This window comes from Podarcis gaigeae, assembly GCF_964106915.1.
Source record: "Podarcis gaigeae genome assembly, chromosome: 11".
NCBI lineage: Eukaryota > Metazoa > Chordata > Lepidosauria > Squamata > Lacertidae > Podarcis > Podarcis gaigeae.
The window spans coordinates 20,930,014-20,957,346 of NC_139687.1; the positions used below are offsets into that span (position 1 = coordinate 20,930,014).

Sequence of the window (27,333 nt, forward strand, 5' to 3'; positions counted from 1 at the left end):
TTTTGAAAGCCTAGGTGACCCACCAAGATGCAGCACACAAACCTATCTTTATTTTTGTTGCCAATCCTGTCGTTCCCTTTATTCCGATCATGATTCGCTCATATGGTTTGGCACATTACTTGTTCCCTTTCTTCTTAAACTAAGCTTTGGGGTTCATGCACACTTCCTTTTGTCCCTCTGCTTTTCCCCAGAGAAAACTGCTCTTTAGTGCTCAGTCAGAGCAAACAGCAATTCAGGACTGACGTTTCCTCCAGTTGAGCACTAAAGAATGGAATTTCCTTGGGAAAGGAACAGGGCAAAAGGAAAATTGCTTGGATCCATGCTTTCTATTCATGGGACAAACGGAAATGTGCCCTTGGTTATACAAAGAGAACTGCATGGCTACAGGAATTACCGTTGCTAGTCAAGATCTCTTGATTATAAATAAACTCTGCAAACCAATCTCTAATTGGTTACCCATACGGATTTGGTTGGGGTTTTTTATTTTCTGTTTTAAAAAAGTTACCCCACTCGAGGTTGAAATATCTCAGAAAAACTAACAATTTTATAATCAAAACTACAGTGTACAATAGCTGTGCAGTACCAAAGAGAGTGTTTAAATATTGATCCAAGAAGATTATGCCACGGCTTGAATGCAGACCTTCCTTTGTACTCTCCAAAGGCACTTTCACTTGACCATAGGGAGGGTTGTTCCTGGTTTCCCCATGAGCCCCCCAAATCCCTTCCCAAAAGGTGGTTGAGATGTCATTCTTCTCACCCACCTCCCCGTGCACAAATAGAACTCATATCTCCTTTTGGGATCCAAGAACCCCATGTTTCTCTTTGCAAGAATAAAAATCAAGTTTTTTAAAGGCAAGATTCAACTATCAATATGATAAAACCATATGAGAGAATCAGCACAAACAGAGAGTGACACTATACACATGAATAGCAGTAAGGATGTATGTGAGGTTTTGTGGACAGACAACTTAGAACGATATTAGAAATAATTTTTCCCCTTTCCCCTCCCTCTCCTTTCTCTTTTTTTTTCCAGATTCGTTCGTAGCACTGAATGGTAAGGAAGTTACCCTTCCACATTGTTTTAATACCTGTCTGTGCAGATCAATTTTGGAGGAATCATATATTTTACAATCTTGTCAAATATTTCCATGTTTTTATTGTTTTAATATTTTGCCCTTATTTACTTTTTTTCATAGACATTTCAACTACTTCATCAGATCATGAAATGTCTTACACTACAGTGTATGGTCAGTTTTGGAGTTTTGTTTTTTTAAAAAAATAATAATAATCTTCCTCAAATCCTTGTGGTAGTAGTTCGTAGTTTCCATTCCAAAGTAGATATAGTCCTTTTCATTTTGGGGCCTAGTTCACTAAACTGATACAAGATTCATTTATCTTACTCTAGCACAGTTATTTCAGTCTTTCCTTGTCCACAGCGACCCTTGAAGTAAGCTTAATGCGAACTAAAGCCAAATGTCTTGTAAATTCACATGCTTAAACTACAGAACTTTGGGAAAGGAAATTATAGGAGAAAGGAACAACTCCTAGGCAAAAGAGTATAGAAACCTGAAGTATATTTTTGTGCATAAAGTGACCAAGCTTCATAGTCAAGTTTATGCCATCTAGTATGAAGGACATCATGGTTATGTACTCAATACACATTGAGATATATAACATTTAGTCCAAAAGGTTGTAGGGTGGTATTCAGTTAAGCCCTGCTCAGAGGAGACCTGTTTAAATTAATGGACCTACGTTAATCACAATCATTAACTCCAGTGAGTCTATTCTGAGTAAGACTAGTTTTGAATACCACCCATATTATACAAAATCAAAATGCGCAGACAGTTAAAGTATGGCTAAATTGGAGAAGGGCACATCAGGCCTCCATCCCAAAATGAAGCACTGGCGACAAATTTTGTATCTCCTACTCAAGGAAGGAAGGCTGAAGAGTGGGAAGTCCTGACTTAAATACTCAGCTACCAGATGATGATGATAAAAATAAATATGCTGCCCATCTGACTGGGTTGCCCCAGCTACTGTAGGCGGCTCCCAACAAAAAACAGTAAAAACACAATAAAACATCAGACACTAAGAACTTCCCTCAACAGGGCTGCCTTCAGATGTATTTTAAAAACCACACAGCTGTTTATCTGTTTGACATATTCCACAGAGCAGGAACAACTACCAAAAAGGCCCTCTGCCTGGTTCTGTGATTGGCCAAGAGAGCCAAAGAAATCCAGCTGAAGTTCTCCATTGTGTTGGGGCAAATTTGCCCTCAACTTATGGACAACAGTTGTCATTTTTCAGCCATGAAAAGCACAAGAAGTAGATGCTGTATTGCCAAACATATGGTCCCAAGCCCATGTTTGCCAAGGGAGCAAAAATATATCAGTGGGCAACACTATCAGTAGAGGATCAATGGGCAGAAATATGGGGTGCTTAATCTTCTCCTCAGTCACTGGTGTTCTCTCTCTCTCTGTCTCTCTCTCTCTCTCTCTCTCTCTCTCTCTCTCTCTCTCTCACACACACACACACACACACACCATATTCTGACCCTGGAAGTGCACCTAGCTGGGGGCAGGGAGATAACAAACAAGGGGGAAATTCACAGAGAAGAATTGGAATAGCAGATGAGGCATTCTTACGTTACGAAAGATGCATGATGTTTCTTTCTTAGATTCTACTTCTACCCTTACTGTGTAGCAGGTGAAGCAGAACTTGACTTTCAAAATGCATGTGTACCTATCTTTCACACATAAATAATTGTAAGAGTCAGCCCTTTTATTAGTAAAGCAAACCGATGTTATTTTTTCCTAAACTTGTTTTCCATCTGGGGTTATAATATTTGCAAACAACATTTGTGTCCTAGTATAATAATGAAAACACAGGAAGACCCATGGGGAGATATCTGACCTTCGTTTTGCATGGGGAGGCAGTATTTCATTTTAATACGGAACTTCCACTCTGTAAATGAGGAGAGAATTTTTTTTTCAAGTTATACATGCAAACACATAGCATCAACTGAAGTATTATCGGAAACGATGTTGGGTTTTGGAAAGGAGAAAGGCACATGATCTCCCCCTATCATAGCATTGACAAGAATCAAAATTATAATTTAAGCACTACCCCATAGCTTTTAAAGTCTTTGCCTTCCATCAACCAAAGCAATAAGCATTGACACTTACGGCCTGGCAAATTTTCCTAGCTGATACTAAAACATGTTTTGATAGAGGCTGCTTTCTGCTGAAATATATTTCCTTGGGCGGAAATCCCTCACATTTAAATGAAATTCCATTAGAAGGACCAAAGTTTAAGCAGTACTTGGAGGAAACAGGCAACGTAATATTTTGTTGCGGATAATAGGCAAGCTTCCAGATTGTCAAAAAGGTGCTCTTCAGTTGCAGGGAAATCATTATTGTGACCAGACTGTAATATTTTATAACTGAGAGGATGCAACATTTCCTCCCATGCGGCATATCGGTTGCTATTGTGATTGCTGTGTGCAGTGTGGCAGAGTGAGTGTCAAGGCACTCACAGATTTTATTTAATTTTAATTGACAACGTAATTAACGGCAAAGGGGGACGCAGGTGGCGCTGTGGGTTAAACCACTGCACCGCTTGGGCTTGCCGATCGAAAGGTTGGCAGTTCGAATCCCCATGACGGGATGAGCTCCCATTGTTCTGTCCCAGCTCCTGCCCACCTAGCAGTTCGAAAGCATGCAGTGCAAGTAGATAAATAGGTACCACTCCAGCGGGAAGGTAAATGGCATTTCCGTGCGCTGCTGTGGTTCGCCAGAAGCAGCTTAGTCATGCTGCCCACATGACCCGGAAAAACTGTCTGCGGAAGCAGACAAACGCCGGCTCCCTCAGCCTGTAAAGCGAGATGAGTGCCACAACCCTAGAGTCGTCCGCGACTGGACTTAATTTTCAGGGGTCCCTTTACCTTTAATTAACAACAAACAATAAAACACCCCATCCCACTGGCCTGCACCCCACAGCGGTATGTGATGATACATAATGCTGCTAGAAGCACCCCACCCAAATAAAGCTCTGGTGGAATAGATGTTCCACTGGCAAATGTCTTGCCAGTCAATCGGGGGAAAATGGAGCATGGATAGGCCTCATCCAGAGCTTCTTTGCTTCCTCAATACTCCCACGGAGTGCTGCATCCGCCATGGGGCTGACGTAGTTAATTTCTTCCCATTGTAGTCAACAGTAAGAAAACGTAGGAGCATTCTGCTCTGCCTACGGCAAAATGGCAAAGCGGTAGATGTGCTTGTTTCATCACTGGATCTGCACACTGCCACTTCCGAAAATGCACAGTAGGAGATCTCTGTGGGTGACAGAGGAAGATGCCTAATATGCTCCCAATTGCCAAGGAAATGAATGGTTTTCTGCACTTCCTTGCTGCTTCTTATTTTTTCTTGCCAGTTCAGTCTCTGGGTTGTTGTTTTTCCCCCTCTCTTATCTGCCGTGACAGATAAACTCCTGCAATAATTTACATAACAGGTGATAAAATTGAAAAGACTTAAGCATCTGACCTTTTCATGCACAATTGTTTCCCATATCCAAAATAATCATACCAACCATGTCAAGCACCTGTTCTGCCAAAAAGTCAAATACACATGGCACAGGGAAAGGGGAGAACAAAACAGGCTTTCTTCCTGTAAAATTTTACTCTCATATGCATCAGTCTTAGTGAATGAGGGCCCTCATTTTGCTGCTGCCACATCCTGTCTCCCTTTGTGGTGTTGCTTTAACTTTCCCCATTCATTGTCTTACTAGGTTGTTCTCTAGTCACATAACTGAAGAGTGCGTAGAGCATTTTAATATCTGCCGTCTCTTAGAACAAATGCTAGTATGCATTGATAACCCGTCTTAACATTTTCAAGATCCTTTCCGTGAAGTCTTCTGGTTGCATTCAATTTCTTCTTTGTATACTGTTATTACAATGACAAAAGTTTTACAAATCGTGAAAGAGGTATCTTGGCATGGTGCGTATTTTTTAAATCAGGCTCAATTTTAAAACCTGAAAGAATTACAGTTTTAAAATTGAAGCTGAAAAAACTGGTTTGAAAAATAATGCTATGTTGGCAGTGATTCAAGCACACTGTGGTAAACTTTCAAAATATAGTAAAAAACTATTTTTGCAGAATATTTTTTTCCTTCTGAGAAATTAAACAGAAGGCATCTTCTATATTTGATTGTATATATCCGGTTTTCATGTAGTCTAGATATTACACAGGTGGGTGTTTTCTTTTTGGTTTTTTAAAAAAAGAATAGTAAGGACTCCCATGCTATTGTGACCATAACCTCAAGTATTCCCATTGCCTTCAATTTACAGTTTTGCAGTGAGCCATTCTGCTATCTAAAAGAATGGCAACACATTCTACAGGATAGGGAAGCACAGCTTAGTAAAGGTATATACTTTTCATATAAGGGACCAAATAAGAATTCACATAACTGTCCTAGGAAATACAGTTGTCTGAGATCCTTGGGAAACCAAACTCTCTGCCTTGTCGGCAGTTATCTCAATGGATCATTGAACTGGCTTAGCAAAAGGCAGTTCTTCATATCCTGTATCAGAATGCAGATAGACAATGAACGTGGCAAAACTTTGGGCTAGGCTAGAGCTCCAAGTGGGTAAGTATTGGCAAAAGAGGTTGTTTGCTGACCCAGCTAGCAAGTCCAAAGTGCAACCAGCTAGAAATTTCAAGACCTGGTGGGAAAGAATAGTATGCTCTGGTTTTTTGGCCTTTGTTCACTCATCTCTCAAACCGAGATGAAAGCGAATTTATCTTGATTACATGTAGCAAATCATTTCTCAATGTGCAGTAGACTAACATATTAGTAACGGAGTGAATAGGCTGATTTTTGACATTTCAGTGAAACACTTTCTTGCCCTACTACCATCTGGTACTCATTAATATATATTTTTTTACATAGTTACAGCTTTCCATTATCAATGAGTTCTCCACATAGTTGAAGCATATGGTTTGGGAACACTTACTGCAGAGAATGTGTCCCCTGGGCAAATATTTTCCCTAGATTACCGTATTAAGAAAAGGTTTTCCTTAACCATACGTACAGCTTAACCATAAAATGGCCCCTCTGAACGCATCTAAACTGAAAAGTATCTGTACTGGGATGTGGGTGGAAAATGCGTATTAAATCAAAGCATGAAATGCAACTGCTATTTGGCAATGGTTCCTTCTACTCCTAATACCTTTAGATACAACTAATTGCTTTATTGTGCTGAGAACTGCATTCCTGGTCAAGTTGAACAAGTTTTTGTGATGTACAAGAGTAAACAGAAGGTTGGGCTGCCCAGGGGAGGAGATATATCAGTAGTCCTCTAATTGCAGGGAATGAGCAGGAAAAACTCAGGATATAAATTTCCATGGCTATTCACTGCCTCAGTGGGTTTTTTTTTGGGGGGGGGGCGATTACTGCTTATGGATGACCATGTTGCTAGGGAGTATGTTATTTTATTTTATTTTTTGCAGCAGCCCCAATTACAGAAGCCAAATATGTTTCCACCGATTTTATCTACATTCAAAGCAACCAGTGTATGAAAAATGCTGATATCAAGATCTCCAGAGATTTTCCTTCTCTGTAGACACGTTTAGGCACCCTACTATATTCCCAAATGCCAAGAAAACAAATGGGTGGGGGTTTCCTTCCTCCTCCACCCCGCTCCAATTAAAGGAATTATTATTTTCAAAGAATATAAATTTTAAATAATTCTTTTGGAAATCCTTAAGGCAACTCCTCTAAGTTTTCATTATTAATGGGCACTGGTGGAACTGAACTCCCTGTCATGATAGATAAAGAATAGATAAAGAATAATGCAGTGCCCATGTCAATGCAATTCTCAAGCCTGGGGTACATTCCTATAAATTAATCATGTTAATGATTAGCTGTTGCAACTGATAGCTCCACTGTGAATCTGACCTGCTTTCCTGCAAACTAGTTACAAGTACGAGAGCATAATATATAAGGGGTGGCATGAGTTCCTAAGCCACCTTGCAGTCTTCATGTGGCTGAGAAGAACAACTTTCACCTCTCTCATTCTGTTGCATTGAGTAGTCCCTACTCAAAGCAAACACATCCTCCAAGTCCCCTCTTTCCCCTGCTGACTCTCCCTGCTCCTTGTCTTCTCCCCACATAGTATATAGCCTTCCCCACCAGATTTTTTGAGCCTGTGATGCTCCTGGCTATGCTACTACTTCCTGATCATCCCTTAGCATAGGTGTGAGGAACTGGATCTGGTCAGTGGGCTTGGTCCTTATTTATGCACACGCATAGCTGTGGACCAAGTTTGATGGCTGCATGTCAACAGCAATGATGAACGTGGCTTGGCTGAAACAGCCTTGCGGACCAAAAATTTCCCCTGAGCTGGAAATTCCCTATGCCTGCCTCAGAGGCAGGTTCTGTTGGCCCAAGTGACTTGTGGATGGGAATTCTGCCTGTCCTGTACAAAGGCTTATGATCCCCAAACAAGCAGTTTCCCGCCAGGCTGTGGTTCCATGTGCTCTTCTGGAATTCCATGTAGCTTTGATGGCTAGGATAATCTTTTTTCCCAATTACATGACCTTTTGAGTTCCCTGTTCCAGCCTCCTGGAAAATTAGGAACCTGCTCTTTTGTACATGCCAGTGTAAGGTCTCAGATTGGCTGCTGCCGTGTACTCTAAATGGAAGGGTGCCTTTGAAAGCCTGCAGGAAGATTTAATGGGTCCAAATGCATCTGTTTACTTTCTAGTATGAGTGGCCAAGAGAGGAGACTTAATCCCAAAATTCCAGAAGGAGTATTATCTAGTTATTGCTTGGTGTCAACCAGGCCCATAGCAAATCACTGGAATCTGCTATATCCCATCACAGATTTTCCGAGATCTTTAGGAGCAATCTTCCTCCACATTTCATTCGTTTTTGAAGTGAGACTGTTTGGCAATGGAGAGCACAAAAATACCTCCCAGTCTCTTTCTGAGTCCTTGGAGAGTGGCTGTTAGAGTGAAGCACACTGGGCTAAGTGAGCAAAATACTATGGCCTGATATAAGGAAACCTCCTTTGCAGCACTAGAATTCATATCTTAGAAAGGCTTATGACAACACTTCATTTTTGCTTTCAATAAGAGACTGGTAAAATCATTTTTTATGGTTTTTGTTGCTGAATGGGTTATCTCTGCCCAAATGGAAGAAGACAGTAAGAGACAGATTATCTTCATCTTTTTCTGCTTTTGCATTTGATTATTTTTCTCATCTCTCTCTCTTTTTTCCTATTATCCAACCACCATGGCCGGTGCTTTCCTTTTCATAAATAAAGCTCCATTGTGGAAACATGTAGGAGACACACACAAATCACAAAGATCTCTTAACCCTGGCAGCAAATTTCAGCTAATCCTCTTTGCTCAATGCTTAGCTTTTGCCATCCTGGTGCCCTCCACATATTTTGGACTACGTTTCCCATCAGCGCCAGCCGGAGGAAACCAGGTCGGCAAAGGCTGCTGTAGATCATCCTGTCACTCTTCTCAGGATCACACCTTGCTGAAAATACATGTGCAACTCTTTGACTTTTAATCGTGTATGTCAGTGGTTTTCAACCAGTGTGCCGGGGCACCTTGGGGTGCCTTGAATGATGGTCAGGGGTGCTGCAGGCAACGCCGGCCTCTGTCCCTCTTCCCTTCCCTCCCTCATCTGATGCCCTCTCGCATCTCTGCATCCCAAAGGCTTGCACAGCTGTTTGTTGCAGCAGCCCTGGCTACAAACTCCCCAGGCAAATGGTGCCTCTGGGGATGGCCAGGGGGTGCTGGTTGCCAGGAGCTGAGGTGACTCAGAGACCAGGGGTTGCTGCGGCAGCTGCCCAGAGGACTCCCAAGGAAGAGGGGAGATGCGAGGTGGCTGAGGGAACAGTCCACAGGGGAGGGTGTTTGAAAAAGGGTGAGAGGCTGCCAGTTCTGCAGGCAAGGGGTGACACAGCTGGGCTCCTGAGCCCCACAGGGGTGCCGCAGAAAGAATGTAGTTGGTTAAGGGATCTGTGGACTCCGAAAGGTGTATGTTATTTCATTGACCTGAAGGTTCAAATAATGCACCTCCTTCAAGGAAATGCCTTTGGAAATGTTGCTTGATGTCAGGCTGCTGCTTCTTTTCCCTTTCCCTAACTATATTTATGATGCAAACAGGACACTCCAGTTCCCTTGTTCCCAGCACTACCACTTCAGACTCTCCAGCCCAACAGGGCTATGACGCTAGGGGCCGCATGCTCGATTGGAAGGATCCGGTTGGCTCGTCTGAAAACACAAACCCCTATGTGGCCGTCTCATCCCATAATCACCAGGACAAGAAGGGTAAGGCCTTGGAAATCATTCTTCCTGTGGTGGCGAGGGAGGGGAGCGGCTGCAGTGTAACTGCTTCCAGCTGGAGCGCAGCAACTTGCAATAAAAACTCTGGCCCTATAATTAAAAGCTTATCACACACACAGGCAGAAAGCAAAATAATAAAATTTTAAAATTGGGTTTCGGCTGCCCAGTGACTCAAGAAAACCATACAGAACAAATGTGAGCGTATAAACTTTGGGTGTGCTGGAGAACAAGACTGGGGAGTTTTAAGCTAGATGAGATGATGGTGATAGGAGATGACCTATGTGCTTTACATTATTCACCATTCCGCACTTCCAACAGAGTGTATGGAAGTACTTTTGATGTTTAATTCATTTAAAGCTGCATGTTCAAGCCACTTAGTAGTGTTACCGAAAATCCCTTGAAATAAAGGACACATTCCACCTGGAAGTTCCCCTGTACAAGCCCAGTTGACATTAATAACATCCTGCAGTGCTCCCATTCATGTTGAGAAATCTTCCTGGTGGATTGTGCATGAAGAAACAGGGCATATTGGGCCACAAATAGCTGTGGCAGGAACGGTTGATGCCATTGTAATTGTCCCTGCCCCTTTCTTTTCTCTTATCATTAAAAAGGTACCCATACTGTCAACATTTTGCTGTTTGGTAGCTCAAATATTAGTTGTTTTCTTTTAAGTGTAACTTTACAACGGGACAAATGCCAGGTTTCTGAGTTCTTCACTAGAAGTCCCACCCGCCACCGTGCACTCTCTCAGGCAGCTAATCATAAGGCTGCAGTCTTTATTTCATTTTCTAATTAAACTTTAGAGTGAGGGCGTGTGTCCACAATTCCAATTTATAGCCCCCCATAATTGAAACGGCACATCTTTGAAACAGGGGCGAATGGGCACTTCCTATGATATCCATCTTTTGCCAGTTGCTGCACCTTGGATTGGCTATTTTCGCATGCAGTGTGATCGCAATCACAGATGCTCAAATCTTGAAAGTCGTCCGGTCCACTTTTTTAATGCTTCTCAACAGGGAGCTTCAGCTTCATCTGTTCTGTCTGTACTTTTGCTACACTCAGTACCTTTCATTTCAGTGAGAGTTCCCTACACTACTCTGGTTGAAGTGGCTTGAGCTCCCAGCTTAAATGAATTAAGCAACTAGGTTCTTTAATCTTCTCAGCTGGGGGGAAATGCTTTCTTTAAGGTAGACTTTAGGACAGAATCCACTACAACGCTGATGTCATGCAGCTTCCCTTAATTTCAATAGGAATCCCACGGGCAAAGAATAGGGTTGCACAGCTGTAGTGCTCAGATGACAGCTTTTCGGCGAGGAAAGAGCACTTTGGGTCAAATTTTCCTCTAGTTTAAATTAAGGCAATAAGTTTTTCTGCAGTTTGGGGTGCAGCTCTGTCCCACTTACCTGGAAGCCTAAGTTCCATTGCCCTAAATGAGGCTTGCTTCTGAGTAGACACGTTTGGTAGCAGGCATTGACATCTGTGTAGATATTGCGCGGTACGCCCATTGATTATCAACGAACAGTGATGTCTACTCAGGCATAAGCACCATGGAGATCAGTGGGGCTTACTCATAGGTAAGTGTGTAAGGTTGTTGCTAATTTTAAGCACAGAGTTAAGTTAATTGGTTAATGAAAAGCTCTTGTTCATTCTTGAAGCCCTTTTAGTTAAGGTCAGTTACTCTAATGGGCACTTTGGTTTATCCAAGTGTAAGTTGTTAGGTAGGGACGCAGGTGGCACTGTGGGTTAAACCACAGAGCCTAGGACTTGCCAATCAGAAGGTCAGCAGTTCGAATCCCCGTGACGGGGTGAGCTCCCGTTGCTCAGTCCCTGCTCCTGCCAACCTAGCAGTTTGAAAGCACATCAAAGTGCAAGTAGATAATTAGGTACGTCAAAGTGCAAGTAGATATATAGGTGAACACCGTTTCCGTGCGCTGCTCTGGTTTGCCAGAAGCGGCTTAGTCATGCTGGCCATATGATCCGGAAGCTGTACGCCGGCTCCCTCGGCCGGTAAAGCAAGATGAGCGCCGCAACCCCAGAGTCGGCCACGACTGGACCTAATGGCTTTACCTTTTACCTAAGTTGTTAGGTAGTTCCTTCAGTATCTCAAGAACAGCATATAGCTGTTGTTTATTTGTTTGAAAGAGGTATACACCACTCTTCAGCAAATCTTCCAGGGAGGCATACAAAACAGAATTAAAAAAAACACACAGTAAAAGGACTAAAATAATAAAATTGTCTTTGCCTGATGCTGAATGTTAATGTCAGGCAAGCTTCCCTGAGGTCCCACTATGCAATGGGATGTCACCAGGCACATTATCTCAAATGTTGGAGGCACCTGAAAGGAGTGTCTTTGAAGATGTTTGTAATGAAAGAGATGTTCCTCTGTTCCCAGGCTATATGGAGTTTTATACAAGCACTTTGAATTGTGGTCATAAATAGACTAGAAGCGAGTGAAATGCTTTTCAGAACTGGTGAGGTATGTTCCATCAACTACTCTCCGTCAAGCTCCTGGTGGCTCCTCTACCCCCTTTTTGGAACTTCAGTTTCTGAAAGTATTCAAAGACAGCCCTACATACAACACATTAGTCAATCCTAGATGTTCCAAGAGAATTGAAAACATGAGGGGAGCAGATTTTAGTTGTATGGATATTTATTTATTTATGGGCATTCGGTTAAAAGGTGAAATTATAATAACAATCTATACATATTTTTCAAGCAGCTGGTAAATCTCTAGTTTTTAAAAAAAGATCTTTCAGAGTTGGTAGAGTGTGCTTTGTTCTTTGTGGTTTTTGAGACTGCGCAACAGTTGACTGAATGGGCAAGCAGACCTACTTATTGCAATCTCCTTCCAAATTTCAAGACGGCCCCCAGCGTAAAGCTGATGGGCTATGATTGTTTTCACTTGAATTCTCCTAATGATGAGGTTACCAGAGAGACTTTATTAGCACTTGAACGTGCGTATTTAAATACGGGTTCTTTGGGGCCTAATTAGGAATACGATCAAAGCTGGAAGCAGTCTATACACATTAAAGAGGGTGAAAAAACAATGGTGGCAGAGGTGACTGCATGGTTGTTTACCATTATCACATATCTGTGTGCTGTCTCTCCTTCCCTTGCCCCCTTCAAGCCAAGCTGGCACATAAAAAAAAAAAAACTTCTGATATTCCAATTATTATATGAGGGCAAAGGAAAGAGTTGTTATGCAATTTTTTTTTGAAAGAGAGGATTATGCTTAATCTTTCCTATGTTCACTTTGGTTGTGGATTTATTTTCCTTCACAAAAGTTTTCTTCCTGCCTTATATTTTTATTTTACAACATGCTTTCTCAGTTTGTTTGGGGTTTGTTTGTTTTTTTGGTGGTTCTGTTGTACCTGTGGAAGGTGCTTTTGCGCTCTCTCTCTTTCCCTCCTACCCAAAAACCGGACTTGCCTTTTTAATTGTACTAATTCTTAAGCCACGTGCTGCTTTCTTTTCAATGCCACTGACGCCTCAATGATGTCACATCCATATGTCCCGCTTTTAATTCAGCGCAAACATCTTGAGGGAATCATCTTGAGAAGAGATGCAAGAAATGGGGAGGGGGGGATAATTAAATGGGTTGACTCATGGGAATGTGACATTTGTGTGCACCGCAGCTTTGGTAGCTAAATATACTCCGGAACTGCTGTTTGGAGAAACCTCACAATTCCTGCCAAGATCAAAATGTGGATTGCAGTGCCTAGCAAAGAGGCTGTGTGCATTGCCTTCCTTCTGGCCTTATGCATTTTGGCCATTGAAAAATATATTCCATTTGGGATGAGGGAAGGGAATTTGACAACAACCAACAGTTCTTCTCCAGCTTTTTCTTTTTGCTCCCTCTTTTTTGCATCCCTGCACAAATACCTTTCCGGAGTATGTTTCTGTTTTCTTTCCTTTCTTGCTGTGTTTGCAGTGTTAATTTAATTCTGTGTGTTTCTCACCTTTTTACAAAAACCAGTATTTCTCACATTGCAATCTAACCTTCCCTTCTGCTGCCATTGTACATAGTCTCTCCCCTGCCCTCTCCCATGGTAGAAAATCCTTTCTGTGGAATGTTCCAAGGCTGTACCCTCTTTACTATAAAGTAGTATTACAGTGCTGTGTTTAGAGATCTCCTACTAACCAAAAGAATATAAACAAAGAAAGTAGAGTAATAACAGGGCCTTGCCCCCACCCTTCTTTTCTGCCTCTTTTCTTCTTTAGAAATTCCCAATAAATTTCAAGTCTCAGATTCATTTTGTCAAAACAACTGTTCTGTTTTAACTCTGTCATTAGCTGTCTAGAACCTCTCAAGCTATCCCTTTTTAAGTTAAAGTGTTGAAAACTAAACACAGATGTGGCTTTCACTTCATTGTTTTTGCTAAAGTTGTTGCATTGTTCATGTCATTCAAAAGTGGGGGCAGAATGGTTTGTTCCATTTAACTCGTGAGTTGCTTTTTTTTTTAGCGGTATGTGCGTCACTTTTCTTTGCTCACAGTAATCAGTTAAGGAAAACCTCTCTCTGGTAAAGTGATCCTGAGCAGCCTTGTTTCTCTTGAAAACGCAGCGTTAATCAGTCCTCAACTTACAATTCCTTAGAAAACGAGAGAATAACAGTGCTTCAGAATAATTGATGCACTCCGAGTCTGTTCCCACGTTCAGCTCTGCCAACTCATTTCCACAAACTGCTATTTATGCGAGTTGTTTACCCTCTTGAGCAGTATGATGTTGGAGTCCCAGACTCACGCGATCCCATGATTCCAACTCCCATCAAGCGAAAAATGTTCACAGGAGTAAGTTCACGGCTGAGCAGTGATTTGTGAAAAGGAGCACGCGGCCAAATGGGGGAGATGATTCTCTGTTTATGGCCACAATTACACTGTGAGCTGCCTTGAGGGCCCTGGAGAGCTGAGAAGTCAGTTATAAATATACAAACAACCATAAATATTACAGAGCCTGCATCAAATTTAGAAAGCTACTGATTGAAAAAGATTAGTCAGAGACGTACAGTTTGTTTTAATAATATTGACAAAACTAACATCAAAGGCAACTAGAAACCACATTTATTTCAGCATGCACTGCTCATTACAAAAAAAACTGGCTTATTTGCATCTCAAAAAATAGAGGGGGTGTTGCAACTCACCATCTAACTGGATTTCAGTGAAGCTATATTGCTGGGGGGGGGGGCAATCTGCAGTGAATGGTCAATTCAGATGTTATAGTCCTCACACAGAGGCCTTAAAAGTGCTCCTTTGAAGTGGCACACCAAATAGGAGGCCAAATCTTTGTGATCAATCTGTTAAATAGATTGCCCTGAGCTTGTGGACCTTTCCCCTGCTGCCCATTGGTAGTGTAGGACACTGTGGTAGAATCCCATACACACCAGCATCTTCTGTGACTTCTACCCTGCCTTGGTGTAGTGTTGAATCAGCCCTAAGTTCCATGGTGCCATCAGTAAGTAAACGTAAAGGAAATGGGCAGTACAAGTGGTACCTCGCAAGACGAAATTAATTCGTTCCGCGAGTTTTTTCTTCTTGCGAGTTTTTTGTCTTGCGAAGCACGATTTCCCATAGGAATGCATTGAAAATCAATTAATGCGTTCCTATGGAAACCGCTTGCCGGGCTGGCGGTGCGGAGAAGGGCTTTTCTCCCCACCGCAAGCCTTCAGGACAGGTCCGGGAACAGAGGGGAAGGCGCACTGTGCTTCTCCTCTGTTCCCGGAGCTTGCGGGGCTTGTGGTGAGGAGAAGGGCTTTCCTCCCCACCGCCAACATTCAGAACAGCATTCTGAATGTTGGCGGTGGGAAGGAAAACCCTCCTCCCACCACAAGTCTTCAGGACAGGTCCGGGAACAGAGGGGAAGGCGCGTTGCACTTCTCCTCTGTCCCCGGACCTGTTCTGAAGACTGGCAGTCCACCGCCAGCCTTCAGAACAGCCATCCGAAGGCTGGCGGCAGGAGGAGGTCTCTCCGCCCCACCGCCAGCCCCCAGAGATTTCCCTATGGGCTTTCGTCTTGCGAAGGAAGCCCATAGGGAAATTCATTTGGCGAAGCACCTCGAAAAACGGAAAACTCTTTCTTCTTGCGAGTTTTCCGTCTTGCGAGGCATTCGTCTTGCGAGGTACCACTGTATCACTTATAGTGTTTCTACTGTTCAAACCATAATTTAATCAGTGTTGATGGAGATAGCACTCAGAAGACACCCAAAAAGCCCAATTATTTAGTGTTACTAATTAGATTCAAGGACTTTGAAAGAAAAGGCTGTATATTACCTGTCGTTGTTTTTTAAAAGTTGATGTATTCTTCTGCTGGCAATGAATCCTTCACTAGCTTTCCACCAAAATGGACTTGGAAGTGTCCTCCTCAGCTGAATACCCTACGGCCCACTGAGGCTCTGGGTGTAAATGATGAATGGGCAAATGATGTTGAAAAGCTGTGTCAGTTCAAGTAGCAGCTGCATAATCAGTTCCATCTTTGGGGGCCAGGAAGGAGCTCTGTGCCTAAGACACATATGGCTGGAGCCACTCTCATTTTAGTAAACCATTCTGACAACCGACATCAAAAGCAAACCCTTGAAAACGCGACATTAAAGAAAAAGGCAGATTCTCTCCTTTGTTGAGCTGGTTTTACGGCAGTGTATTTCTCACGCTTGGGGTGATGGAGTTTCCAAATAGCACAACATGGCAGAATTAGCCCTGTCTGTCTTCATTTCCGCTGTTTTCCTCACATCTGGCAGAGGCCTGCGACAAAAAGTAAGAAATTTTGTAATTTTAATCCGAGTACTATTTCATACATGCAGGAATTTTATTTATTTTTTTGCTTTCCGTGAGGAACCTCATTTTTTAATACATTACAAAAGTTCTGTATCCTCATTTAGATCCCAATAAAAATACTTCCCACATTTGAAGTCTGACCTGTATAAAGCCCTATAGATTATGCCCCCTTAAGATACTCTTTGATGAATAACAATCAAATTATTGAAAACATCCTTGTTTATAAAATACATATTATTCATGCGTGCCATAAAAGGAATTTTTCAAAATTGCACTGGAGATTTAAAGATAGTTTTATAATGAAAAGGTTCTATGAGTTGATAGGAAAGGGATTAAAGTGAAATAATGAGAAACCGATGAAAAATGAGATGGAAGCAGTGTCCTTCCAGAGTGTGCACAGAATAGCTGCATGAGAAGTTTTGTTAAGAGATAAAGAGGAACAGCACTAAGTTTCAGAGCAAACTGAAGAGTGGCAGTTATCAAAAACCAAAAAGGACTATCGCATTGCCACACTATGAGTCAAAGCTCATTCCTTCATAGGAACTGATCCAGATTCAAAGTGTGCAAAGCAGTAAACACGGCTCATAATGTTGAGTGTGTGTATGGTAGCAGAACATGCAATGTTGTTTTAGCAGTTTTAACCACCACCGAATCACCATCTTGCCCCATGGTTAGTAGATTTTTCACAACACAAAACTGATTCCCAGAAGCAGATTTATACCATTAATCCAGGTTTGGCTTCATGATATGTAAATGCATGCGAAGACAGGGCTGTAATATATATATATAACAAAGAAATATGCCTTTGTGATCTATCCAAGCAATATCCGCACCTAGGTGCACAGATTCATCTAGCTAAAGCAGGCATGAATCTCAAATTTGCAGGTCAGTTTCGTGCATCTGTTTTTTCCTTTTTCACTCTGGCAACTTGTCAAAGGCGACCACAGAGCATCTAGAAAACAGCTCAAATACTTGCCTCAGTGACTGACACTTCAGGTGTTTGATTCAAGTCCCAGCAGCTGGGCAGTGTTTTCATAAAAAATGGACCTGCTTAATGCCCTTTGAGCTTTGAGCAAAATGGCAAGGAAATATGAGGCAGGCACTGGAGCGATTGAGCCGTCTTTGGTGACTGAGCAAGGTTGTCTGCTGTTTGAAATAAAAGGAGCAGGGCCTTTACTAAGAAGCCATTTATCCTCTTCCTCCAGCCAGTCTCTCCCAAATTACTCTGGAGATAGGCTAAACTTGAAGGTATTCTGAAGTGTGTGCTTTGCCTTTAAATGTGCTTGCTTCCCATATGAGGTCCCCACCCCAAAAAAATTATTATCAGCTTGTACCTGCTTATTTATTTTTATTAATATACCGTATTTTTTGCTCTATTAAGACGCACCAGACGCACCTAATTTTTGGAGGAGGAAAACAAGAAAAAAAATATTCTGAATCTCAGAAGCCAGAACAGCAAGAGGGATCGCTGTGCAGTGAAAGCAGCGATCCCTCTTGCTGTTCTGGCTTCTGGGATAGCTGCGCAGCCTGCATTTGCTCCGTAAGACGCACACACATTTCCCCTTGCTTTTTAGAAGGAAAAAAGTGAGTCTTATAGAGCAAAAAGTACAGTATTTCTGTTCCACGCTTTACTAAAATGGTCAGAGGCTGGTCTACAAAAAAAGAAGGTAATATAAAACAAAACACATTGTAAGCAAAAACATTTTTTTAAAAAAAAACACCCACATAAATTACATCATAATATACTTTGCAGCATCATAAAATGACTTAACCCATTAGCATCTAAAAGGCTATCCAAAAAGGTGAGACTTAGGGGTCAGACCAGCTGCTTTATAGATTGGGTTCTACGAGATGTGGTTAACCCTTTCCTTCCCAAAGCTGCCATCTGGTCTCTCCCAACCAACTATCCATCGAAGTATTAGCATATTCAGGCGGGCAATTTACATTTAGGAAAGGACATTGGAGGAAGCAGTTAAAGGCTTTCTCCCCAAGCAACATGTCCTCTGTAGGTCGTAAAAGCATCTCATGTGGCTTCTGACGGGCAAAACAAATCGTTGATGTCATGTACCAAGTCTAGTTTGACTCTTAGTCAGTGTGGCACCAAATGTGAACCATGACATTCAGTGATTCGGTTCCATGTGTTTAAATTCCATTTATTTCAAGGACAGAAAGTTCCATAAGCACTTAATTCAAAGAGAGCTTCACCTTGAGTGACTTGTATCCATACTGAATTAATATTCATCCCATGGAGCCCAGCAACAAATAATTGTTTAGCCATCCCACTTATGCTACTGGCAACACCATGGCACATGTACAAATCTGGGGAGAGGAAATAATTTGCTGGTTCATATTTAAAACCCTTTAAAGGCTGTAACAACATGAAAAGAATCACTGAGCATATTTATGCTGTTAAATTACTGCTGGTTTACACTTAAATGGAAATATTCTTATGGATATTTGAATAATTCATCTTTCTTATTAGCTTTTTATGGAACGTGTTTAGCCTCAATGATTGCATTACTTAATCAGTGCTTGTAATAATTTTATGACAACCTAAATTCTGGTGGCCCCCTAATTAAGACCCATCATTTTCTGTAAATTCTAAGTGCAGTGTCAGAATTTAGCATCGTTGTAGGACACCTGAAGTCTCAAGACATCACCTGATTAAGGTTCTCTAGAGGGCAAAATTGGATTTCCTCACCAGTTCTTAGATCCTTCCATACAGCCTAAATAAGCCAGTGAAATCTGTTTGCAAGTTATCAGTTTTTATTCTGTGTTTTTAGCAATGATGGGCAAGCGTGGAATTGCTTAACTGAGCAGGCAATTGCTTCGGAAATAAGAGTAACAGGCTCCGCCCCGTCTTGCCCTGTATGTTTTAGCCTGTGTCGCTTCTCACAAAATTAAAACGGGGATGGCACGTTTGCCCACTTGAGGACTACACTAGAATCCTAGCAAACAAACATCAAGACTGCATCTGCACTGTATCACATTATTAACCCGTTAATATGAGTGAATACAGACGACTGTGCAAGTAACCACTTAGTAAGCTGGGCACCTGCATCGCCCTGCCTAGTGGTAAGGAGAATGTTATCATAGATTTCTGATTCAGGTGCAGAAATAAAAGGTTTTCCTCACCCCTTAGCAGGAAAAAAGCATCAGCAAGATAAAGCAGGGGACCAGTTTACCAAATGGCCATTTGCATGTTGTGGTAAGTCATCACTTGCCAAATAGCTGTGTAATCTCTATAGTCACTTGATGTCTGTGATTCATGCTAAAGGTTTTCCTATCATCGTGGAGCAATCAATGACATCGTAATGATATTGCACTGGCATTGTTCCCGTTAGATTTAGGATTAGGAAAGAGACTCAGAAAACACCAATAGGACCCCATCATCTTGCAAAATGTAAGCCCATTTTTCATTCCAAAATGCATAGCAAGTTATTAAAGAATGGGGAGATTATTATTTTTTTATCCTCCCTACGTCAAGGCCGAGGCTGACCCCAATGCAACCAAAACGTGCTGTAGATTCTAATCCTTGCGCTCTCGTTCTTGGCATTCTCACTCATCAGGGCCAACAAACATTGTGTTGCGGACAAGTTATGCCCCTTCCCCCAAGGGGCAGGATCTTGTCCCCTGACCTAATACTGCATCTTTGAAACACAGGATGTGGTCAGGGACAAGCAGGTGCCTCTGCTCCTTACCTCCAACTTGGACCTGGTGTGGCTGGAAGCATACAGACTGTCTTTACCTCTTCATCTGTGAGTGCCAAATACTCCACAGGGAAGTGCCCCAGTGGAGATGCACCAATTTAATCTTTCTCTGGCAGGCATTTTGCAGCTCCCAGCTTCCTGTCAAGTACAAAAACAAGGTGGATTTGTAGCTGGTTGACTGACCAAACCCAAAGACTGCTCACTAATGGTCCCTCGCCATCCTGGAAAAAAAAGTGACAAGTGGTGTGACACGGGCCCTGTTGTTGTTCAACGTCTTTATAACTAACTTGGATGAAGAAACTGGGGGGGTGCTCATCAAATTTGTAGATAACACCAAACTAGGAGGAGTAGCTAATGCTGCAGAAGATAGACCCTGGATTCAAGATGACCAAAACAGATTGGAGACTGGGCCAAAACTAACAAAATGAATTTCAGTAGGGACAAGTGTAAGGTTCTGTACTTAGGCAGAAATAACCAGCAGCATAAATATAAGGTGGGGACACCTAGCTTAACAATAGTACATGTGAAAAGGATCAAAGTCTTAGTAGACCACAAGCTTAACATGAGTCAACAGTGCGATGCAGCAGTGAAAAAGCTAATGCTATTATGGGCTGCATTAACAGAAGTAGAGTGTCCCAATCAAGGAAAGTTATAGTACCACTCTACTTTGCCTTGGTCAGACCACATGTGGAGTACTGTGTCCAGTTCTGGGTGCTGCCCTGACAAGCTGCAAAGTGTGCAGAGGAGAACAACTAAGACGCTGGTCTGGAAACCAAGCCTTATGGTGAATGATTGAGGGAATTGGATATGTTTAGCCTGGTAAAGAGGAGACTGAGAGAAGATATGGGTAGCCAACTTCAAATATCTAAAGAACTTGCAGATGGAGGAAGCTTGTTTTCTCCTGCTCCGGAGGCTAGGAAGCTATAGAGGAATGGAGAACCTGTGCTACTCATTGGACTCCAACTGCCTTCTGCTCCGTTCAGCATGGCCAGAGGTCAGGGATTATGGGAGCTGTAGCATTTGGAAGGCCACAGGTTTCTCATCCCTGATGTAGAGTTCTCCATTCCTCTATAGCTTCGTTTGGCACTCAGCAAGTGTAGAACTAAGCAGATTATAGGCTTGCATCCATGTTTGGGCTGGGAAGGCAGTGGGGGGCATCCTTTCCCCCCTGTAGCTGCAGTGTTGAGAGGAAGCCTTGGCTCATCTCACTCACCAGAGCATGGCCGACCATGGCAAGGGAGCTGAGCAAGATTGCTAAACCCTGCCACTCTTTAAACATAATGTTTCAGCCTCAGGAAATACAGTGGTACCTTGGGTTAAGAACTTAATTCGTTCTGGATGTCCATTCTTAACCTGAAACTGTTCTTTACTTGAAGCACCACTTTAGCTAATGGGGCCTCCCGCTGCTGCGGTGCAATTTCTGTTCTCATCCTGAAGCAAAGTTCTTAACCCGAGGTAATATTTGTGGGTTAGCGGAGTCTGTAACCTGAAGCGTGTGTAACCTGAAGCATATGTAACCCGAGGTACCACTGTACATATAATTAAGGCCTGCAAACAGCACTCTTCTCATGGTGAATGCACATAGGGGGGAAGCAGGATCGTGGCAGCAGGCCTCAACAACAACCTATACCCCTTCACGCAGTATTTTGTATGCTCCCTAGGATCATACAAGCTGTATGTGGATAGGGACCTTTACAGATGGCAAAAGAGTCAGAGGGTCAACAGGAGGGTCAACAGAGCATAGGCTCTGCTTCCAGCCTATGCGTATTCATTTCAACATATGAAAACAAACTCTGCTTGCTTGCACTTAGGGCAGATCCATACTATACGTTAAATGCACATCCTACCCACATGCACGCAACTTCCCCCAAGGAATCTTGGGAACTGAAGTTTGTTTTGGGTACTATACATTGCGTTTCTGTGAGTAGGAAACTGCAGCTTCCAGGATTTTGTGGGGTAGACTAAGGTTAAGGAGGTCAGGACCACCAACGCAATTCTTCTATGCCTGTTGATCCTGCCTCCTGTCCGTAGGTTGTAGTCAAGGGCTTACTACCACAGTATCACCCCCTCCTAGATGTTCAGCGTACACACATTCATACTGTGAACAGTGTCAAATGCTACTCTTTAGCTAAAGTACTCGAAAGTCTACTACACATATTAATCTCCTACTTAGATCTCTGTAGTCCAGGATACTTTAGTGCCATGTTATAGAATGGGCTCCCAATATTTTATTGCCCATTTTTGTTCACTTTCTCTTTGGACCCATTCGAAGAGCTTCAGATGTGTGGGGGTGGGGGTGCCTAAGATAAAATAGCTTATACGTATCCATGTCATTAGCTAATCCAGTAGCACAATACCAACAAAAGCCTTGGCAAATTTTGTTCCTCTAGCCCCTTTCCAACTCATATATACCATCCAATCAGGCTTTGTTCCAGTGATGGCCATGGTTCAAAGTATTTGCCAAACACAAACATCTCATTAAGCAAGCCAACAGCAGTGTTATTGACGGACACTAGATGCAGGAAAGGCATTTGAGCAATCTGCTAGCAAAACGCTGGAAATTTAATTTCTGGCTTCGTCTTCGAGCTGCTACTCTATTGTTGTTCTAGGCCTATAGACTCTGTCAGCATGGCACAAAGCAATTGTATCTTTCGCCACTAACCTTTTAAAGGTCTCCCGAGATTTAAGGGATCACAACACAGATTAAACGTACACAGAACAGCACACTCCTACCAAGACAACATCCAAGGTTTTTATCCATAAAACATTCATGCCCTTTCAGAGCCATAGTGCAAAATTTGCAGAGGCATTTCCAAGGGCGTTTTCCTGTGTTTGCTTCAATATGGGCATCGAAAGAGATGCCTTAGGCACAATCTCAGCAAAACTCAAGATTGATTTTTCATGCTAGTAGTCCTCTTTGTGTTGTATACTCCTGGATACAGCTTTTACCCTGCTTAATAATAATTTAAAAAAGCCTCCCGTGCTTTATCTTAAAACTAAATACTTTATGTGGATGCTTTGAAAATGGCCCCACCTTTTTTCCAACTTCTCATTGCATTAGTCCATGATTAACTAGTGAAAATGACTTCATAGGATTTCCAGAATTAAAGAACCCTAGTCAACTTCCTTGCCCCAAGCCAACTTACCCTGTTGGTGGGGGTGGGGGGGTGTCAACAAGCAGGGCCCCAGGTATCCTGCCTTTCATGTCAGCACAATAGCGGTGGTTTAAGGGACTTGTTGCATCAAGACCCTAATGTGCCATATGCATAAGACAGACAATATGTATATGCAGAGTTTGTTGCCAGTTAAGAGGGCTCAAAATATATGCTGGATGAGACTGAGAGTTCATAGTTTCACAAAATGCTGTTTCTTCGTTGCTATTTAAAAATTCCCATTCTTAATTTTGTTCCCATTCTTAATTTTGTAGTGAATATGAGTGGGAATCAACCCACACACACAAGAGAGGTACATATGAGTCTCGTTGTATGAATCTAAGCATGCAGAAGTCCTTCTGTGTTCACTGGGACTTACCTTTAGATTTGCATGCATCTGGTTGAAGTCCAAGGGTGTCAGTGGAAGCTTAGGGTGCATACTTCAGCAATAGTGTGAGGGCTGCACCTGTTATTGAAAATTTAAATTCCTCAGGTTAACCTTAACATAGCTAATCATATACTTCATTATTTATTATTATTACCACATTGTACTTCCAACACATATAAAAATATTTTTTTAAAAAAATAATAGTTATATATTTACTCGGAAGCAAGTTCCACTGAGTTCAAGAGGGGCTTACTCCCAGGTAAATGGGTTCAGGATTTGCATCCAGTTTGAGAATGAACTGAAGTGAAACAGGAGCAAATTAGTTAACCCATGGGGCTCTTTGATCCCATAAATAAAGTTGTATATTTACAAGGCTTATATCTCAGGATAAATGCTTAGGCCAAGAAGATGTGCAACGCAAGAGCAGGTAACACTGCTGATTCTGTAACACACACGCATTGTATTTCCAAATTAAATTTTTTGGGGTTCACTAAAATTATTCAAGGTCATGGAGTTGTTTTAAGAGAAGGGAAGCATAATGCCCTTACATTCCTGCCCCATCCCCACTACCCTCCACCCAGCAAAATCTGTTCCCTGGATTTACTTCAGGCTTCAGATTCTATCTCAGAGATAAATTCATCCAACAAGAGAGCATGTCTTTTATTATAATATTGCCTCAGAGAAGCAAGTTAACCTCTCGGCAACCCTCTTTGCTATCTGTCTCCAAATACACAATAAATACTCTCAGTGGCACGTTCTGCGTATTTGATTTTCCACCACTAGACTGCATCAATCTCTCATCATTAACTCCTATAAATCACACTTTTTGAAACGGAGGGGACTAATTCCAAGAGCCAAGGTCTGCCTTTCAGCGGGTTTTTTGACAGCTTATTAGCACTTTTCCAAGATTCTCAGAGGATGTTCTGCATGGGGCAAATGCCTATTAATTAGCTACCTGAGATATTTAATCCAAGGGTTGGGTAATTAGTTCCACCTGTTCGCATTTTGCTTGGCTTAGTGTGATGTAGGAGGGACAATAAATATATTTTAAATATGTTTATTAATTGCACTCTCCCTGCCTTTACACAACCATGAGTGCCGTGTGGATTCCGAGTCCTCAGTGTCATCTCGTAAGCAGGGGACAGAGGTAGGCATGAACTGACACTGTCATGTTAAACCAGGGTGATTTGTATCATCCTCTGAACTTTGGTTCCCTGTTCATGACAAAACACCGGACATTGGGTTCACACCTTCCTTCCATCCAATTTCATGCTGGGGCATGCACTACGGGGAACTGTACACACTAAAAACACATCCAAAGCGCGTTCTTCTCCTTAAAGAATTCTGGGCCTTGTAGTTCCCTCACCAAGTTACAATTCCCAGATATCCTTCACAAACTACAGGGCCCAGAATTATTGTGAGGGAAAGAATGTCTTTTGAGTTTGCTTTTTAAAGGTGCAGTGTGTGTACAGCCCCTTATCCGTTCACAGCAGTTCCCTATTCAATTTTTAAAAGGCTGTTGGGATTAAATAAGTGCCAAGCACTCTTAAGTTAAACCAAAAGAGAGAAAAAAAAATATTTGCTACTTTCCCTTAGCTTGAGATGCCTCCATGGGTTTTAGAAAGCTACAGCAAAGGAGCTCTTTGCGAGTTCCTGCTCATGTGACAGTTTCCCTGTGCAGGTGGGTGACAGACAGGAGAGGAGCAAAGCACAACTAAAAAAATTCCAGGAACCCAGAATTCACAATAGCATTCCTTACATTTGCAATAGGGCCTTGGTGGCAACATCCCATTTGTTTTGTGCCATCAGAGAAATAATGTTCCTTGAAATGGAACCCATGAAGATGAGATATAGGCTGCAATTAGTCAGGAACCCTGCAGTAAGCTATATTCTCATAAGCATATAGAAATCTAATGTATCCCAGCTGCTTTGAGCTTTTCCCAAAGTAAACAGCTGGATGTGTTTTAGCTCATCCCAGGCGTAGCAGAAAGGTCCTAAAATGTATATAAAGATCTAAAAGAACCTACAGCATGGGATTAAGAGTCGAAAAGGCATTTGCATCTTAAGCAACAAAGCATCCTCCAGTGTAAGTCTGTAAAAGAACAGGCTAGATGGTTTATGTATCCCCGAATATGTTTTGAAGCGTGCACAATTTCTTTTCACTTAAGCATTTCTTGGTTTTAACTTCCATTGCACATAACAAGACTCAAATCTGTTTTAAATTCACACATTTAGGAAGTCCCAGCCTAGCAGGGGATGGCAGGGAGACTTGGAAGTGATATTCAAGTTTCCTGACATGAAATGATCTTAGGAACACATGGTGTTGAAGGCAACACTGAACGCTACAGTCATTGAGTTTCAGAAATGATATGATATCACTTAAAGCTCCACTATAGGGATGAATGGCGCCAGACAATAACATTTGGGTTGATACCCAACATTAGCCATACTCGATGAGTAGGCCTGATGGAATGAAGTCCATTGACAATCAGTGGGGCTACTCATGAGTATGACTGGATATCACCCATAATTACAAAGGTGTTCCCCACAAAAATGGAGTAACTATGCTGAAACAGCAAAGCTAATCATTAATAATAATAATAATTTTATTTATATCCCACCCTCCCCAGCCAGAACCAGGCTCAGGGTGGCTAACATCAAAATATATAATACATTAAGACATAAAATTCAGCAATCGACTGAAATACAGCTTAAAATCGGATTAAAATCAAAATAAGATCAGATGGCTACCTGCAAATGAAATAAGAGAACTTAATGATGACTGTTTTATGGAAGAATGGAAGCTTTCTTTAGACTATTTAAAGAAATATAATATGATGAATTTGCAAACAGGATTTGAACTATGAGCAACAGAAATAGAGAGTATCATATTAGGGTTATGGTATAAAATAAAGAAGATAGGGTACAGCAAATAGATAGAATGAAAAAACACCATGGAAAATGGGACGGGCAGCTCATAAAAGAAAAAAATAATTATGTATTGGAATTATATGTGAAATTTGTGGAAATTTAATAAAATTAATTAATATATATTAATTTTATATATATATAAAAATAGGAGTAGTGGAAATTAAATGTTGCCCATGTGCAAAAGAGGCTTAAATTTTGCAAATTCTGGAAACGGTGGAAGTGGATGTGGGCGACTTCCCACCCAACCACAGCGGGCACAATTTCAATATGAGAATCTCAAAATAGCCGCCACGCTTGCTGCGTTTACAACTCATGGCTTGCCTCCTTACCGCAGCACATTTAGTCATTGAAACTTTATATCCCAATTAGCAGTTTCCTCTTCATCCCTTCCAATGATCACATCATATTTCATTTACCAAGCCTTGCTCCCATTTCCATCTATGCCAACATTTGTGTGTGTGTGTCCGGGGGGGGGGGGGGGGAGAGAGAGAAGGAATTATTGCATTGCCATCTGGTCCACATTATATTAGAAAACAAGAAGACGATGACAGATTCCCGCTGAGGAAACCACACTGCGCTCTCAGTTTCCCATTCACTGTGGCCACTGGGTTGCTGCAGCTCTGAAGACTATTAAAAAGTTCGCTTTTTAAGTAAATGGTGTGGGTTTTTAACAACAGGCTCCTTTTGGCAAGACGTTCTGCTGGCAGGTTTTGCGCTTTGTGCTAAAGGTGATCAAAAACATCCTGCCAGGATGGAACATAGAGGAGCAACATCCAGTGGCCATCGTGGTCCTGAAATTCAAATTCAGCTGTGTCCCTAATTTCCATAGAATAGCCTTCCTAAATGTGGTGCCCCCCAAATGTTTTGGTGCACAATTGCTATCTGGAGGAAACCAGGTTGGTAAAGCCTCCCTTAGATGAACCCTATTTCTGCCTCTGAAGAATCATCCTTCTTGCTTTGCCATTTTTTAAGACACAGATGACCTGCAACCCAAATGTTGCAGTGTTCTCACCTCCTAAGCAAGAG

General features: G+C 42.0%; 1 protein-coding gene across 12 annotated transcripts in view; it reads left to right on the forward strand.

Annotated features, from left to right (window-relative positions):
- The window catches only part of SEMA6A (semaphorin 6A), a 180,370-nt gene that overhangs the window by 144,790 nt on the left and 8,247 nt on the right, over window positions 1-27,333 (forward strand). For 3 of the 12 annotated variants that reach the window (XM_083702229.1, XM_083702231.1, XM_083702230.1), the window contains 2 exons: window positions 1,034-1,054; window positions 9,180-9,344. The exons of 2 other annotated variants lie outside the window; for them this stretch is intronic. In XM_083702229.1, the coding sequence (XP_083558355.1) occupies window positions 1,034-1,054; window positions 9,180-9,344 (186 nt within the window). Of the gene's footprint in view, window positions 1-1,033; window positions 1,055-1,196; window positions 1,248-9,179; window positions 9,345-27,333 lie in introns of all 12 variants that reach the window. 7 more of the 12 variants (XM_083702234.1, XM_083702235.1, XM_083702225.1 and 4 more) reach the window with 4 other exon arrangements.